Genomic DNA, 18,354 nt, shown 5'->3' on the forward strand with positions numbered 1-18,354 from the left:
GGGGCAGGGCCGCCCAGAGGATTCAGGGGGCCGGGGGCAAAGCAATTTTGGGGGCCCCTTCCATAAAAAAATTGCAATACTATACAATACTATATTCTCATGGGGGGAGCAGGGGGTGGGGCCACGGAGGGTTCGGGGCCCCTGATTGTATCCCAAATGAAAATCAGTTGGCAAGAGCAAACATGACAAATGCCCAGGATTGCCAAAAAGGGGCTTGGGAGGCTGAGTAGTGGGGCTCGGGCCAGGCCCACATGGGGGTGCTCAGGCCAGCTCCACGTGGGGGGCAGGGGGAGGGTTACTGAATTGGGCCAGCTCTGTGCAGGAGGGGGAGAGGAGTTTGGGTGAGCAACTTGGGCCAACTCCACCTGATGGGGAGGGGGCCTTGGGCCAGCTCTGCATGGTGTGGGAAGGAGCTCAGGTCAGCTCCGTGCAGGGAGATATTGTCACCCTACCATAGCCTGGCTCCAGCTTCTGGCCTGGCCAGGGGTGGGACCTCAGGGGGAAGAGGAGGAGCAGGGGCAGGGCCACAGGTCTGGTGCCAGTGGCCTTCCCACCCCTATACAGGGTCCAGTGCTTCTGCAGGGAACCCCAGATTGGCTGGGTAGGGTTACCAGGTGTCCAGTTTTTGACTGGAACACACAGTTGAAAAGGGACCCTGGTGGCTCTGGTTGGAACTGCTGACTGGGCTGTTAAAAGTTTGGTGAGTGGCACAACGGGGGCCCGGGGCTAAGGCAGGGTCCCTACCTGCCCTGGCTCTGCGTTGCTCCTGGAAGTGGCCACCAGGGCCTGTGGTCCCTAAGCACTGGGTCAGCCAGGGACTGGGAGGCTCTGCATGCTGCCCCCGCCCCAGTGCCAGCTGCAGCTCCTATTGGCTGGGAACCACGACCAATGGGAGTGCAGGGGGTGGTGCCTGTGAGCGTGAAGGCTGTGCACACCAGGGAGAGCTGCCTGGTGGCCCATGTGCCTAGAAGCTGCAGGGACCTGACAGCTGCTTCCTCAGAACTGCTGTAAGCGCCACCAGGACCCCACACTCCCTCCACACCCCTAACCCCCTGTCCCAGCCTGGAGCCCCCATCTGCATCCCAAACCCTTCACCCTTGAGCCTACACCGCCAGCCAGAGCCCACACCCCCTTCTGCACTCTGAAGCCCTCGGCCCCAGCCTGGAGCTCCCTCCTGCACCCCAAACCCCTCACCCCCAGCCCCACCCCAGAGCCCGCACCCCCTCCTGCACTCTGAAGCCCTCGGCCCCAGCCTGGAGCTCCCTCCTGCACCCCAAACCCCTCACCCTCAGCCCTACCCCAGAGCCCAAACCCCCAGCCCAGAGCCCTCACTCCCTCCTGCACCCAACCCTCTGCCCCAGCCTGGTGAAAGTGAGTGAGGGTGAGGGAGAGTGAGTGACGGAGGGAGGGGGGATGGAATGAGTGGGGATGGGGCCTTGGAGAAGGAGTGGGGCATGGGCAGGGCCTCAGATAAGGGGTGAGTGAGCCAACGAAGGAGGGGGAATGTAGTGAGTTGGGGGCAGGGCCGTGGGGAAGAGGTGGGGCTAGGGTGTCCAGTTTTGGGCAATTAGAAAGTTGGCAATGGCAACCCTACCCCTGCTCTACCCCCTCCCTTCCTTTCCCCACCCCATCCCCCTACCTCTCCACACTGTCCCTTTTCCCTGTCCCCAGAAGTGGCTTAATGCATAGGCCCCATGCCCAGGGGTCACAGTCATAGGGTTGCCAAATTTCTATTCACACAAAATGTAACACCCCTGCCTCGCCCCTTCTCTGAGGCCCAGCCCATGCCCCTGCACTAGGGTTGTTGGTGTCACTAGGCATAAATCTAGGCAACTCGGGAGGATGGCTCTGGGCCTATGTGAACCAAAGTACCTCTATGTGAAGCGCTTCTGTTAGCCTTACTAAACTTTTGTAACCTCCCGTGCTATGTGCTGACTACTAGCAGCTGCAAGGCCGGTTGGCACTAGATGCAGCCAATACTAGATAAGATAGGCGGAAAGCAGATGCTGTAATCAAAGTTATATGCATGAGAAAGTAGCCCCCACACAGTGGGAAAGTACAGATAAAGAAAAACAAAGGGGGTATAAATACTGGGACCCCGCCTGCGTGTGGGTGTGCAGGATTTGAGATTGCTATTTCTCCCTTGCACCTTTTCTTTGAGCTCAAATAAACTTGGTTTGCTTCTCCACCCTGGTGTGTTAATTAGTGCGACGCACACCGGGCAATGAACCCCGCTGTTGCCCACCTTGGGCCCTTTGGGCCGGCAACAGTTTGACCAGATAGCAACTGGGAATAAACAGGACAGGGGGTGGGGGGTAATAGGCACCTATATAAGAAAAAGTCCCAAGAAACTGGTGTGACAGATTAGATCACAGAAACCCCCTTTGGGACTGCCACCTGATGTGCTTTGACTACCTTTGAGCCTGTTTTCCCTGCCAGCTTAGGACTTCAGTGACCTGCCTGATTTGAGCCAGACACGCTAGCCTGCTACAAAGGCAGACCCAGGTCTGAACTACATCCCCTAAAAGCTGCAGGCTTAACTGAAAACAGCTTAAGAAGTGCTCCTGTCTCCAACACCCAGGTACCCAGCTCCCAAACCCCAAATAAATCCATTTTACCCAGTATCAGAGGGGTAGCCGTGTTAGTCTGGTTCTGTAGAAGCAGCAAAGAATCCTGTGGCACCTTATAGACTAACAGACGTTTTGCAGCATGAGCTTTCGTGGGTGAATACCCACTTCTTCGGATGCAAGCAGTGGAAATTTCCAGGGGCAGGTGTGTATATATAAGCAAGCAAGAAGCAAGCTAGAGATAACGAGGTTAGATCAATCAGGGAGGATGAGGCCCTGTTCCAGCAGCTGAGGTGTGAAAACCAAGGGAGGAGAAACTGCTTCTGTAATTGGCAAGCCATTCACAGTCTTTGTTTAGTCCTAAGCTGATGGTGTTAAATTTGCAGATGAACTGGAGCTCAGCAGTTTCTCTTTGAAGTCTAGTCCTAAAGTTTTTTTGCTGTAGGATGGCTACCTTAAAATCTGCTATTGTGTGGCCAGGGAGGTTGAAGTGTTTTCCTACAGGTTTTTGTGTATTGCCATTCCTAATGTCTGATTTGTGTCCATTTATCCTTTTCCTTAGAGACTGCCCAGTTTGGCTGATGTACATAGCAGAGGGGCATTGCTGGCATATGATGGCATATATTACATTGGTGGAGGTGCAGGTGAATGAACCGGTGATGGTGTGGCTGATCTGGTTAGGTCCTGTGATGGTGTTGCTGGTGTAGATATGTGGGCAGAGTTGGCATCGAGGTTTGTTGCATGGGTTGGTTCCTGAGCTAGAGTTACTATGGTGCGGTGGGCAGTTGTTGGTGAGAATATGCTTCAGGTTGGCAGGTTGTCTGTGGGCGAGGACTGGCCTGCCACCCAAGGCCTGTGAAAGTGTGGGATCATTGTCCAGGATGGGTTGTAGATCCCTGATGATGCGTTGGAGGGGTTTGAGCTGGGGACTGTATGTGATGGCCAGTGGAGTCCTGTTGGTTTCTTTCTTGGGTTTGTCTTGCAGTAGGAGGCTTCTGGGTACACATCTGGCTCTGTTGATCTGTTTCCTTATTTCCTCGTGTGGGTACTGTAGTCTTGAGAATGCTTGGTGGAGATTTTCTAGGTGTTGGTCTCTGTCTGCGGGGTTAGAGCAGATACAGTTGTACCTCAGTGCTTGGCTGTAGACAATGGATCTTGTGGTGTGCCCGGGATGGAAGCTGGAGGCATGAAGGTAGGCATAGCGGTCGGTAGGTTTTCGGTATAGGGTGGTGTTAATGTGACCACCACTTATTTGCACCGTGGTGTCTAGGAAGTGGACCTCCTGTGTAGATAGGTCCAGGCTGAGGTTGATGGAGGGGTGGAAGCTGTTGAAATCATGGTGGAATTTTTCCAGAGTCTCCTTCCCATGGGTCCAGATGATGAAGATGTCATCAATGTAGCGTAGGTAGAGAAGGGGCGTGAGTGGACGGGAGCTGAGGAAGCGTTGTTCCAGGTCGGCCATAAAAATATTGGCATATTGTAGGGCCATGCGGGTGCCCATAGCGGTGCCACTGATCTGGAGATATATATTGTCATTAAATTTGACAAGAATTTAATGACAATATATATCATTGAAGAAGTGGGTATTCACCCACGAAAGCTCATGCTGCAAAACGTCTGTTAGTCTATAAGGTGCCACAGGATTCTTTGCTGCTTTACCCAGTATAAGCTTATACAGGGTAAACTCATAAATTGTTCGATCTCTATAACACTGATAGAGAGGTATGCACATCTGTTTGGCTCCAGCCCACACACCCGGCAGGCATGCATAGCCTCCCTGCAGGGCAAAGCCCCACTCCGTCTCTAGGGGCCTGGCTCTCCCAAGGCAAGGATCACAGGGGACTGGAGGAGACGCTGCCCTACGGGGCTCCCCCTTCCAGGTCGCTGCCCTTTGCCCTTCTCCGATTCAGAGCTCATCCTCTCTGCCTCGAGTAAAGGGGGCTGGGGCAACCCCTGCTCCAGTGCAGGCAGATGCTGCCAAGAATGGGGTCTGGCCCCAGGCTCTGAGCCCAGCCCCTGCTCCCAGTGGCGGATTAACAAATATGGCGCCCCTAGGCCCTCAAAAAATTTCCGCCCCCCCCTACCGCCAGCTCACCTCTGTTCCCCTGCGGTAAGACTGGGAGGGAGGGGGAGAAGGGGAGTTGTGGCGCGCTCGGGGGATGGCAGTGGTGGAGTGGAGGTGAGCTGAGGCAGGGAGCAGTTCCCTGCCCCCTCCCCCCCCAAGAGTCACTCCCCACACCCGCCGGCCCCAGCTCACCTTTGCTCCGCCTCCTCCGATCGCGTCACTACTCGCTTCTCCCTCCCTCCCAGCGCTTTTGCGCAGCGAGCCTGGGAGGGAGGGGGGAGAAGGGGAGTTGTGGCACGTTCGGAAGATGGCAGCAGTGGAGCGGAGGTGAGCTGGGCGGGGAGAGGTTCCCGGCCCCCCAGGGTTACTTCCTGCGCTCGCGGGGCCCCAGCTCACCTCTGCTCTGCCTCCTCCAAGCGTGCTGCTACTCGCTTCTCCCTCTCCCCCAGCACTTTTGCGCAGCAAGCCTGGGAGGGAGGTGGAAGGAGGGAAGCACGGCACGCCTGGGGGAGGAAGCGGGCCGAGGATTTGGGGAAGGGGCGGAGTTGGGGAGGGGTCATGAGCAAATTTGCCGCCCCTGCAAATTTGCCACCCTAGGCCTAGGCCTTGTTGGCCTAGGCGATAATACGCCGCTGCCTGCTCCCCTCAGCAACCAGGCACTCCCTGCTGAGAGGAGTTGGGAAGGTCCCCTCTATGGGTCCAGAAACGCCCAGCCACAGGCCCAGGAGGGGCTTCCTGCAGGTGTCTGTGTAGCTGAGCAGCCCTGTCCCTCTTCCCCCCCACCCACACTCCGCGTAGGGAGGGGGGTGCCTCCGGCTGTGGCTATTTGTTGTGGTGGTGGAACTGGATCACAGCTTTCTCCTGGTCATGCGTCTCGATGGCTCTGGGCCGGATTCTCATGGATGGCGTCGACCCCAGTGAGTTTCTGGGCCTTCACAAGGTAACAGGCCAGCATGGTTCCCTGCCAAATCCCAGCATGCAGTGCACCACCACAGCCTCGCCCTTGGTGCTGGCATCCTCCACGATCTGCAGGAAGTGCTTGATCTGCTCCAGCGACAGGGCACAGAAGTCCTGGATGCAGAGGTGATGGTGCTTGATGCCAGGGCAGGTGTCGTGGTAGGGCGTGCTGTGCTCAGTCAGCAACACCAGGTGCTGGATGCCATGCTCATGCAAGTACTGGTAGTGTGCGGGCTGCCGTGGCATGGCTGGCCCTGCCAGCTTGCTGGGCACCACCCAGGAGAAGTTTGGAGGGACATCCGATGCCATTGGTGCTGAAGCTGGCCAGGCTGGTGCGCATCGCGCATACGTTCTCTGCAGCTCGCTGGTGGGAGTGCAGGGAGCCCCCGCCGCATGGTGCCTGGGCCCGGCTAGAGCCAGGACTGCGGGGTGGGTCCAGGCTGGCCTCAGTCCGTCCCCCGCTGCTACCAACGCATGACCTGGAGCCGTGCGGTGGGAGCTGTGGGTTTCTGGCTCCCGGGAGCTGGGGGAAGCGTCAGGGGCTGTTACATGCATCTTTGTGACAATGCTGTCAGTTGGAGGGCGCTTCTTCTGACTGGGGTTATTGTTTGGCCTGGCCACCAGTGTTTGTGAGAGTCTTCCTTGCACCCCACTCAGGTTGCTGGTTCCTGTGAATTCCATTCCTAGACCTTGTGTGCACTGGCAGCAACATGTAGAATATGTGTAGCTACCTCCCACAGTGAAAAGCAGGCTGTGTCCACACTCACTGCTGTGTGTAGCTAAATGTGGCAATGACAGGTTCCAGCCGAAAGGAGGCAATGGGGAAAGACTCCACTGGCAGGGAGGCATTGGACACTATGCTGTTAAAAATACATTTGTGTGTATTTACATTATTATGAAAAATATGGGATTTGTATAAACACACCCACCCCCTCCCTCTGAAATGGGTTGGGCTTGTTTAGAAAGGCAGTGCCACTTTTTTTGTGTGTGAGACTAGACCACATTCCAGCTGTGGGGAGGCAATCAGGACATTATGCTGCTAAAAACAGTGTGGACCTGGGAGAACAGTTTTAGAACTCTGTTACTTTAGGCTCTGTGGGGAAATGACCAAAAGCAAGGATTTGGAATAGAAAATTAGTTGAAAATAGCATGAGAATAAGCTAGACAATTCAGCCTTGTCCTCTGCACTGAACTGGTACAAGTTTGGGGAGGACCAGAGGGTATTTAAACTTAAGGTTTAAGGTATTAAAACTTCATTTAAATGTAAAATTGAACAAAACCCGGAAGCCACTAGGACGCCTTCTGAATCTAAGTACGCTGTCCAAGCCCTCCCCCTCTCCCCAGCACACAGTAAAGTCCGTCCTTTTGTGCCTGTTACGTTTGGTTTCAGTTTCCTTTTTGTTCGTAGGAGAAAGGACAGTACCAGTCTGCAGGGAAGAAGGACCACATGCCCCAGGAGCGCGTGCGTGGGGCCAGATTCTAGAAGGAGAACTGAGGAATGACGTGGTTATTTTAGTGGTTTGTGATCTTTAATGTGATGGAATGAAAACTGGAAGGTGAGGTTCCTGTGTGAAGTTGCAAGTGAATGCACAATCTGCACTTCCTCTGCGTGCAATGAAATTTTGGAAGAAGAATCCCAGCGGCATTTCGAACAGAAACGTGTTTTAAGGAAAGGAGCATTTACTGGAGGTGTCTAACAGTGAAGAAAGTGATACGCTAAGAGGTTTTGTTATTCATGTTCCCGGTGGGTTTTTTTTCTTTCATTTTCTCCTTAGTTGTGCATTTTAAACCTTATTTTCCTCTGAATTTCCCATTCCTTTTCCTGGTACTTTGCTTTGGGAAAATCTGTTTTTTCGGTTTAACTTGTAAAAAATGTATAATCAGTAATTGAATTTCTGAGGGTATATTTTGCATGTCTGACTGTGTTCTATGTTCACATATGTGTTTGACATGCATGATGCTGCTGTGATTTGTCAGAGAGGAGACTGGTTTGTTGAAGCAGAGCAGGTCCATGAGACCAAGGGCAGATCAGATCAGATCTTCTAGGACCAGGGAGCAAGGTGAATTTAAGGGGCTGGTTTAGATTGTCTTTGTTAGAGCTGTCCAGAAAACAGAATTTCTGTCCTGTGGAAAATTGGAAGGTTTTGGAAGTATTTCATCCCAATTCAGGACAAAGAACAGAATCTCACAATATTTTTTGTGGGAGAGAAATTTAAAAAAAAATCTGTTTTTGGAGAATGAAAATGGATTTTTTGTCTTGCTGGCAAAGTGATAGACTGACCATATCCTGCAATATCCTGAACAAACTTTATGGAATTCACATAAACTCAATTGAATTAAGTTAAACCTTTTTGAATTAGGGTTAATACCTTTCAGGTACATTGTGGGTGTGTTGTTGTGGCACTGTATGTACCTTCTCTAGTAAGGAAGGCAGCTGTTAATGAACCTTCTCCATTATCAGCTTTGGAGAGCGATGCATATACAGGTTCAAACTGGATTCTCCAGAGACCAACAGACAAAGAAAAGACTTTTGAATGAAGAGACGGAGTTTAAAATGACTCTGGGCCTTCTTCCTGATCCAGCAAATGGACAGGACACCTGGTCCACAGGGGGTCCCAATCCTTAGCGTAGGATCGGGGGAACTTGGCCTACTGAGGCCTCATAAGACAGACAGGGAAGAACAGACAGCTTGTTCTGAGCTGAAGCTCTGATGAACTTGTAGCCACAAGGAAGCCTCTGTGATGAAGGTATTGAAAGACTGCTCCTGTGACAGTCCCTGTTAGAGGTGGGGTGATCTCAGGTAAGTTTATTAGCATTAGGTTCTTTTATTGTTTTTAATGTTTTCTCTGTAATGGTCTGTACCTTCAGAAGAAAGTAGGCTGGCTTAGAAAGAGCTGTGTGGTGACTTATATCTATAGCAATTAAATCTGATAGTCTCTGAAGAGAAAGCAAGCAGGTCTGCTGAGTCAGCCTGTCTGTGCTGGGAAGTACACAGTAAATGCAGGAAACTGTGAAGCCTGGAAAAAAACTGGTCAGAAGGCAACAGCTGGCCAGCTGGAAACCTCACAGTGAATGCCCTTGTTACTCCTGGGGGAATTCTGTGCCACTGCACACATGCAGAATTCATGTCACCTATAGATTTCTTTGCATCTCTACAGAAAAATGACTTCTGATGGGGAAACAAAAGGAAGCTGCAAAAGTGGCCACACACCCCTCCCAAGCAGTGCAGGTGCATCATTTTGGGCGCCCAGAGCAGCTGGCGGTGAGATAAAACACTGCGGGAGGGGGAGGCCAAGGATGAAGATGCTCTGACTGGTGGCTCCAACCCTGTGCTGGGCTCAGCTGCTAGTCCTGGCTGGGCTGGGGCAGGGAAGGATGGGACTTCCTCTTCCCCTGAAGGATCATCTGGCTGCAGGAAGCTCCACCCACCCTCAGAAACCTCCTCTGGCTGCAGGAAGCTCCACACTCCTGTCCCTCCATTTCCTGCCCCTATCGCTCCTCAGCCATGGCGGGAGGAGTCGCTGTGCAGAGAGTTGCTCCCTGATGTCAAAGCCCCATTCATCTGGACCCCTTGTACCCAACACTTCTGCTGACCCTCACTCCCCCACACCCAGAACACCCCCAGTGAGTCCCCTGCACCCAAACAGACATCCTGCCAAGCCTCACACTTTGCACCTACCCCCCCACCAAGCCTCATCCCCTCTTCATCTGGACCCCCATTGAGCCTCTCCCCTCTGCATCCAGACAAACTCTACACCTACCTGCTGGGCTCCCACACTCAAACCCCCACCCTGATGAGCCCCACCCCCCTGCACCTGGACCACCGTGATGTGCCCTCCACACCCAGACCCTCCTGCTAAGCCCCGACCACCATCACCTAGACCCCCCCTGCAGTCTCCCATTACCCCTGCACCTGGAACCTCCCAAACAAGGCCCTGTGTATCCAGAATCCTCCCGCACCCAGACCCACCACCAAGCCATCCACACCTAGATTGCCCCACAAAGAATCGTCTTGCCCCACACCTGAATACCCCCACATTAAGCCCCTGAACACTTGGCTCCTGTTAAGTTGAGCTAGCCTACCCGTACCTACATGTGCATGCGAGACTCTGTCCCTCTTGCTCATTATATTGGTGTGCCTGGCACAGAGGGGCAGGGCCCCTGGGTGTTGCTGGGGCAGGCCCAGCCCTTGTGCTGTGTCAGGGTTGGGTGCAGCCTCACTGCTGAGTCTGTGTCCCGGGTATGTGTGGGCTGTACAGTGATCTCCCAACTCTGTGCAGCCCGTGGCCTGTGCTCCCCACTGCCATTCTGGAGCTTCCACATTTATTTATTGACAAATAAAATATGCAGAATTTTAAAATATTGTGTGCAGAACTTTTAATTTGTTGGTGCAGAATTCCCTCAGGAGTACCTTGTTGAACCACTCAGGGAAATACAGATGCAGTTGCGCTGAACTGTGCCTGGAAATTGACAATAGGCTTCGAAGTGGACTGCCAGATGCTGAGCTCTCCACCTACCCCTCTCAACCTCCCTCCCAGCCCAGCTGTGGCTCCCCAGCTGCCTCCTGGAAGGCTCTTGTCAATTTCACTTTCTCCCTGCAGCAGGGCAGCCAGGGTTTGGCCATTTCAATTTTCCTGATGAAAAGCCTTTTTTTTTTCTTTCAACAAAATTGAATTTTTCCTCCAGAAAATTTTGATTTTGTGAAAAGACCATTTTCATTTGGAAAATCATTTTGACAGACAATTCCCAGCCAGCTCTGATCTGTATGGGCTGCCTGTCGAGCTAGCCAGTCTCCTGTAGTGTGTCTCAGAAAGGGTTGGGAAGATGGCAGACAGGATGGTATGGGCTGGGGAACAGGATTCCTTCTCTGTCCCTCTATGGATTCCTTCTCTGTCCCGATATCTGCTGGGAGAGCAATACAGCAGTGCACAGACAATCCAGGAAGTTTCTGGAAAGTGTAGGGGACAATTTCCTGGTGCAAGTGCTGGAGGAACCAACTAGGGGAAAAGCTCTTCTTGACCTGCTGCTCACAAACAGGGAAGAAATAGTAGAGGAAGCAATAGTGGATGGGAACATGGGAGGCAGTGACCATGAGATGGTCGAGTTCAGGATCCTGACACAAGGAAGAAAGGAGAGCAGTAGAACAGAGACTCTGGACTTCAGAAAAGCAGACTTCGACTCCCTCAGAGAACTGATGGGCAAGGTCCCCTGGGAGAATAACATGACGGGGAAAGGAGTCGAGGAAAGCTGGCTGTATTTTAAAGAATCCTTATTGAGGTTGCAGGAACAAACCATCCCGATGTGTAGGAAGAAAAGTAAATATGGCAGGCGACCAGCTTGGCTTAACAGTGAAATCCTTGCTCGTCTTAAACACAAAAAACAGCTTACAAGAAGTGGAAGATTGGACAAATAACCAGGGAGGAGTATAAAAGTTTTGCTCAGGCATGCAGGAGTGAAATTAGGAAGGCCAAATCACACTTGGAGTTGCAGCTAGCCGGAGATGTTAGGAGTAACAAGAAGGGTTTCTTCAGGTATGTTAGCAACAAGAAGAAAGTCAAGGAAAGTGTGGGCCCCTTGCTGAATGAGGGAGGGAACCTAGTGACAGAGGATGTGGAGAAAGCTAGTGTACTCAATGCTTTTTTTGCCTCTGTCTTCACAGACAAGGTCAGCTCCCAGACAGCTGCACTCTGCAGCACGGTAAGGGGAGAAGGTGACCAGCTCTCTGTGGAGAAAGAAGTAGTTCGGGACTATTTAGAAAAGCTGGACGAGCACAAATCTATGGGGCCGGATGCACTGCATCCGAGGGTGCTAAAGGAGTTGGCCGATGAGATTGCAGAGCCATTGGCCATTATCTTTGAAAAATCATGGCGATCGGGGGAGGTCCCGGATGACTGGAAAAAAGCTAATGTAGTGCCCATCTTTAAAAAAGGGAAGAAGGAAGATCCAGGGAACTACAGGCCAGTCAGTCTCACCTCAGTCCCTGGAAAAATCATGGAGCAGGTCCTCAAGGAATCAATTCTGAACCACTTAAAGGAGGGGAAAGTGATCAGGAACAGTCAGCATGGATTCACCAAGGGCAAGTCATGCCTGACTAACCTAATTGCCTTCTATGATGAGATAACTGGCTCTGTGGATGAGGGGAAAGCAGTGGATGTGCTATTTCTGGACTTTAGCAAAGCTTTTGATAGAGTCTCCCAAAGTATTCTTGCCAGCAAGTTAAAGAAGTCTGGGATGGATGAATGGACGGTAAGGTGGATAGAAAACTGGCTAGATGGTCGGGCTCAACGGGTAAGTGATCAATGGTTCCATGTCTAGTTGGCAGCCGGTATCAAGTGGAGTGCCCCAAGGGTCGGTGCTGGGGCCGGTTTTGTTCAATATCTTCATTAACGATCTGGAGGATGGTGTGGACTGCACCCTCAGCAAGTTTGCAGATGACACTAAACTGGGAGGAGTGGTGGATACGCTGGAGGGTAGGGATAGGATACAGAGGGACCTAGACAAATTAGAGGATTGGGCCAAAAGAAATATGATGAGGTTCAACAAGGACAAGTGCAGAGTCCTGCACTTAGGACGACAGAATCCCATGCACTGCTACAGACTAGGGACCGAATGGCTGGGCAGCAGTTCTGCAGAAAAGGACCTAGGGGTTACGGTGGACGAAAAGCTGAATATGAGTCAGCAGTGTGCCCTTGTTGCCAAGAAGGCTAATGGCATTTTGAGTTGTATAAGTAGGGGCATTTCCAGCAGATCGAGGGATGTGATCATTCCCCTCTACTCAGCACTGGTGAGGCCTCATTTGGAGTACTGTGTCCAGTTTTGGGCCCCACACTACAAGAAGGATGTGGATAAATTGGAGAGAGTCCAGCGGAGGGCAACAAAAATGATTAGGGGGCTGGAGCACATGACTTATGTGGAGAGGCTGAGGGAACTGGGATTGTTTAGCCTGCAGAAGAGAAGAATGAGGGGGGATTTGATAGCTGCTTTCAACTACCTGAAAGGGGGTTCCAAGGAGGATGGATCTAGAGTGTTCTCAGTGGTAGAAGATGACAGAACAAGGAGTAATGGTCTCAAGTTGCAGAGGGGGAGGTTTAGGTTGGACATTAGGAAAAACTTTTTCACTAGTAGGGTGGTGAGGAACTGGAATGCGTTACCTAGGGAGGTGGTGGAATCTCCTTCCTTAGAGGTCTTTAAGGTCAGGCTTGACAAAGCCCTGGATGGGATGATTTAGTTGGGGTTGGTCCTGCTTTGAGCAGGGGGTTGGACTAGATGACCTCCTGAGGTCCCTTCCAACCCTGAGATTCTATGATTCTATGAAGATGTTGTGGGGCAGGCAGGCTAGGTGGTCATCCTGAGAGGTGATAGGAGCGGGAATGCCCAATCTCCCCCTAGAAGAAACTCCAAGGGTGAGTTCTTAGAGGTGGGAGATGTTATTGGTGAGGGGATATGAGCAAAATGGGGGATGGATCATAGGGACAGGCAGGTGTATGACATGATGGCTGGATGTTTGTGTTGGGAGAATGGGCCTCATTTGCTATGAGGCAAGAGGGGCAGTTGCCCTCCCCGACCTTGGTTTGCCCTTCCTACTTTTCCTGTGTCTATATGCTCCATGCCACCTCCCAACTGCTCAAAGATATAATATAATCACTTGTTCTGTTCTGTACGCGGACACACCTTTGTCCCCTCCAGAACTGTTCTGAAATGACATCACTGTAGCACTTCCCTACACTGAGGGGAGAATGTAGGTACTCCACCTCCATGAAAGGCAGTCGCTATGTTGACCGGAGAACATAGCTCCCTTGACACAGCGCTGTCTGCATTTGGGGTTAGGTTGGTATAATTACATTGTTCAGAGGTGTGGATGTTATACCGATGTCCATTTACAGTTGAGACCTGGTGTTAGGGGGAAAAAAAGGCCATACTTTCTTTGAGCCCTGTAAACCAACAAAAAAGGGCATGAGTCCAATTTTTATAAGCCTTTGAAGATTGTTTTTGAATATCATATAACTGCTTACAGGTATATGAATGGTACCGATTGAAAAGGACTGTGCAGAGTGGTACAAGAGGGGATGGAGAACTGAGGGATTACACAAAGCAAAGAAACATTTAGGCTTAATTTCATGAGAAGTCTATTCAATTGTGAGTAATTTTCTAGTGGAAGTGCTGGGAGCCCATCACAAATTAGTCTGGAGAGAGCACTGCGAGGGACAGGTCTGCTTTGCATCTCTAGCTTCTGAGATATTTAGAAGAGGCTTTAATTGTATGAAGGCAGGAGATGTTAAAAATCTGTGCCTATGACATGCCACTCAGGATGTGGGTTGGAGATCCTCTCCTTTCCTGTCTGCCTGGTTCATCTCTCAGCCCTCAAAAGGTCTCCTTGTTCAATCTCACTGTATTCTTCAGCAATATGAATGAAAACCTCAAGGAGCTGTCTGCACTTTGCAGGCAGCCAGGACACAGGACTCTAGTAAATAGGTACATAAGCGATAACTGGCAATAGCTCTATGTTCAGAGCAATAATCAGCAGTCTGGTGCATTTCCTGTTCCAACATGAACTTGGCTGAGTTCCCAGCTCTAGGGCATGCAGCTTTGTAGGGCCCCACCCCCTGAAACAAGATGTGTAGAGCTGAGAAAAAAGATCTCTGAAGGGGTGAATCTTACCAGCAGCATTGAATGAGTATAATCTGGCCCCTTCTTACTCCACATCACTACCCTGTGCAGGCTTTACACTGCATCCTCTACTCACTTTCCACGGCTCAAAGTTAGTGCAGACCTCTGACTGCTCTTAACACTCCTTTCCCCTGCCCCCCATGTTTACAATAAAAAAATTGCTAGACATTCCTGTCGGAGAAAAACACAGTTCTCACTTTCTGGTTGGGTGCAGCAAAGTCAGATACTTTATTTCTCAAGCAATTGCATAGAGGGAGAGAGTGCACTAGGACACAGAGTTTCCCCCTCCTAGGCAGGTAAACAATTACAGCAAGCATTTATACCTTTATTACAGACAATAATAAGCAACACTGTACAGACAGTAGCAAGCAACAGCTTCATTTTGTTTATACATAGGTCATCCTGATAACTTATTTTTCTCACTTATTTTGACTCTAGTCCACATTCTATCTCATCTACACAAGGTCGCAACAACTTCTCACACAGTTCTTTCCCACTCGGCTCACACAATCCTCATTTCTATAAATATCATGTTATTAGGGTTACAGCGAGCCTGACTCTTGCTAACAGAGACTGTCATGCATTAAAAACCCCTTCAAATCCCTGTCAGTTCTTTCTCTACTTCCACCCCCCTGCCACTTTTGTACTTCTAGTACAACAAATATTCTCAAACCTCTATTTGCATTAAGCCATGGATTTCAGATTCTATATCAGATGTTTCAACCTTAGGGGTTTTAATTGGATGTAATGACAATGCATGATTAGCCTGGACATGAAAGGTATTACTATTATCACGTCCTTTACAACAACAACATGATCCTAAACTAAATAACAACAATACAAAAAATAACATTCCCATAATAATAATATGATGGGGTTGTTGTACAGTTTTAGTCACAAAGCACAATACATCATACTTAGTACATAAAGTAGACACTCTATAAGCTATATGAAAGGCATTCTTTTCAACTTGATATATACTTTGAAGCATATGAATTTGCCCTCGTAATTCAGAGATTCTTTAAACCTCTGGTAACAATGAAAGCTAATCTTGAAACCGATCAGGTTCTAAACTAGTCCAATTAAAGGGTATCTGGAACCTAAGGGCTACTTGTAAAATTCTATCCGCAGGCTAGTAGATAATACTGCCTACAGCAGTAGTGAGATTAAAATGTATATCTCGCAACATGGTGGTTTTAACATACACACAGCTATCATTAGCTTGAAAAAGTAGGTGTCCTATCAGGGTAGTTCCTTGTCCCCTACCCTCCCAACAAACATTGTCATGAACAGTGACAACTTCCCCTGGCTTCAGTTTACGTATACACTGAAGCTGTGGGGGTTCTAATGGCCAAAATGTCCATTGACTCCCTAACCCCATCCAAATGTCGGGTGTAATCCCAGGAGCACTGACTAAAAATTGATTAGGCGTGCCAAGTAGTCTAATTTTCCAGATATCTCGGTGAATCACCCAATCCCACATGCATCCTCCCCATGGACCTGGCAGGATTCGGTATGTGGGAGCCCTGTGAAGGAGCACTGTGAATGTCCGCACTTCCACCCAGATAGTCTCGAAGTATGTCTCCATGGCCACAGATCAGATGGTACTCCTGATGTGTCTGTAAGGGCAGTGGGCCAAGCCTGGTGCTCAAGATCATTCCGAATGGCCATCAGCTGGTCATTCAGGAAATCCTGAATTTCTGAACATGCTAGATCCCACTGCAATGCCTTCCCAGCCTCAGTGATATTGAATACCATCTCTGTCAGCAACTTCTGGGTCATAGAACTAAGGGCGGATATAACATGTAACTCACCAACTCCAGCCTGTACTTGGGTTAGCTGTGCCCCAGAAATAAGGCCAGTGGCCTTCTCTAGTTGCCCCAATTTCTCATCATGTTTTTGGCTTTTAAGAATATTCCAAATGGCTGCTGCACTATTGGCGCCATCCCATAGGGATCCGGTCAAGTCTCTCTTCTTTCTAGAGGAAATAACCCAGGCCCTCTGTTGTGCTAATCTAATGGCAGCTCCCTGTGAGCAATTTGGGTATGTAGAGGTGATCTGGAAACTGGATAAGGGCAATGTAAATTTGACAGTCCCTAATGTAGTATTAATCACAGTCCATCAATATCCTAATACATCTCTCTTTGGTGTAGTACTATATCACATCTGTTATTTAACTATCCTCAGGTACTTTCAAGAGGCATTAATATTAATAGCATAGGAGGGGGTGTATTGCAATAAGGTACAGGTTACATTATTAGTCACTGGAATAATTTCTATACAGGTGAAATTTTCTGTGGCAGAACAAACTCTTTGGGTATTCATTTGATTACTCACTAATTGGGTGACCAAATAACAATAAGGGCCTCTTTCATGTAACACATTGCAAACTCCAGGAACAGCCATCATATCTACTTCACTATGGAACCCATCCATTTCAATTACAGATTCTTGGGGTTTATTTGTAGTGATATCATATACTTTTATCTCCTCTGACCAGTCTTTTCCCACTCAATTGTTTGCTTATATGGGACATCCTGAACTTTAAAAATATTTTTTTCTTTCTTTTTTTCCCAATCTTTAAATAAATCACTAAAGTGTGAAGGCCTTGGCCATTGGTTTTATCAAATATATGGCATTGTCTGTATTTGGATGTATTACAGGGGTAATAGTGTAATGGAGGAGATGGCAGGGGCAGTGGCAACAAGGTGCCTTTGGTATTTGTCATTTAAAATCCAATTAGAGAGGGCAATATATGCTGAAGGATTTATCCAAACCACAGGGCGCAGCCTGTAGAATAAACCCCAACATCCAATCAATACCACATTCCCAAGCATGGGTCCCACAATTTTTTTCCTGCCAGTGTATAAATCTTAGTTTCTTCACCAGGGTCAGTCTTTTGTAGTCAGGAATTCCTGGACTTTGGCAATTTCAGTGGAGCGAGTGTTCCTTCTTCTTTCCTGAAGCAATCATGGTTCAGCATCATACAGGGGAGCGGTTACCAGCACATTAACCTGTAATGGTTTTGCTTCTTCTAGAAAAATCCAAAGGCACAGTAGGTCTGTCAGTGGACAAGGGAGAGGTTACTAGCATTTCACCTTGTCCTTTTCCCCTGCTGTCCAGAAGGCACAGCAGAGCTAGAAGGAGAAATAGGCCAATCATCAGTAGGAAAATCCTCCCGAGGTGGAGGGGTCTTTTTGCAGTGAGAAGCATGGGTCCAGGCAGGTAGTCCTTGGCACTTCACGACAGTGTTGGTGGTTAACAGGACTTGAAAAGGGCCCTTCCAGTGTGGAGCCAGAGCAGTCTTTCGCTGATGGACCTTTACATAGATCCAGTCTCCTGGTTCCAAGGAGTGGTAGGGCTGCTAGAGTCTTTGGCAGGGGCGGCTCTAGGCACCAGCAAAGCAAGCACGTGGTTGGGGCAGCCCATTTGCAGGGGTGGCAGGGATCCAGCTGAGAACCAACAGGCGGCTCTGGGAGCTGTAGTTCCTTGGTTAGCTCCCTGCCTATAGAGCCAGCCCTGGAGCAGGGAAAGAACTACATTTCCCAGCATTCCCTTGGCCACTATGAACTGGAAAGGAGTTGGGGGGACCTCATGCTGCAGCCTGCTGTGAATGGAGAGCTGCACTGTGACGGGTAGGGATACCATATTTTAACATTCAAAAAATAGGACACTCCACAGGGAGGGAGGGTAGCCCCACCCTGCCACCATCCACTCCCTCCGACTGCCCCCCACAGAAACCCCAACCCATCCAACCCCCCCTGCTCCCTATCCCCTGACCACCCCCTGCCCCTAAGTGCCCCCCAGGACCCCACCCCCTATCTAAGTGCCACTGGCCCTTGTCCCCTAATTGACCCCTGCCCCTAAGTGCCCCCCAGGACCCCACCACCTATCTATGCCTCCCTTCTCCTTGTCCCCAACTTCTCCCTCCTGAGACCCCCCCCAACTTCCTCCAGGACCTAACCCCCTACCTGTCCCCTGACAAACCCCTGGGACTCCCATGCCTATCCAACCACTGCCTGTCCCCTGAGTGCCCCCCCGAACTCCTGACCCATCTAACCCCCCTTCTCCCTGCCCCTGACTGCCCTCCCGAACCTC

General features: G+C 50.2%; 1 protein-coding gene and 1 pseudogene across 3 annotated transcripts in view; one reads left to right on the forward strand and one right to left on the reverse strand.

Annotated features, from left to right (window-relative positions):
- Window positions 1–2,563: 2,563 nt before the first annotated feature.
- The window catches only part of LOC123352099 (natterin-3-like), a 36,634-nt gene continuing 20,843 nt past the window's right edge, over window positions 2,564–18,354 (forward strand). The window contains exons 1-2 of one of the 3 annotated variants that reach the window (XM_044991844.1): window positions 2,564–2,581; window positions 6,998–7,333. In XM_044991844.1, coding sequence (XP_044847779.1) covers window positions 7,325–7,333 — 9 coding nt within the window. In that variant the 5' untranslated portion in view covers window positions 2,564–2,581; window positions 6,998–7,324. Of the gene's footprint in view, window positions 2,582–6,674; window positions 6,902–6,979; window positions 7,334–18,354 lie in introns of those variants that run through there. The other 2 variants (XM_044991842.1, XM_044991843.1) reach the window with 2 other exon arrangements.
- LOC123352100 lies at window positions 5,455–5,898 on the reverse strand (annotated as a pseudogene).

The sequence above is a fragment of the Mauremys mutica genome, chromosome 17 (assembly GCF_020497125.1).
Source record: "Mauremys mutica isolate MM-2020 ecotype Southern chromosome 17, ASM2049712v1, whole genome shotgun sequence".
NCBI classification, from domain to species: Eukaryota; Metazoa; Chordata; order Testudines; family Geoemydidae; genus Mauremys; species Mauremys mutica.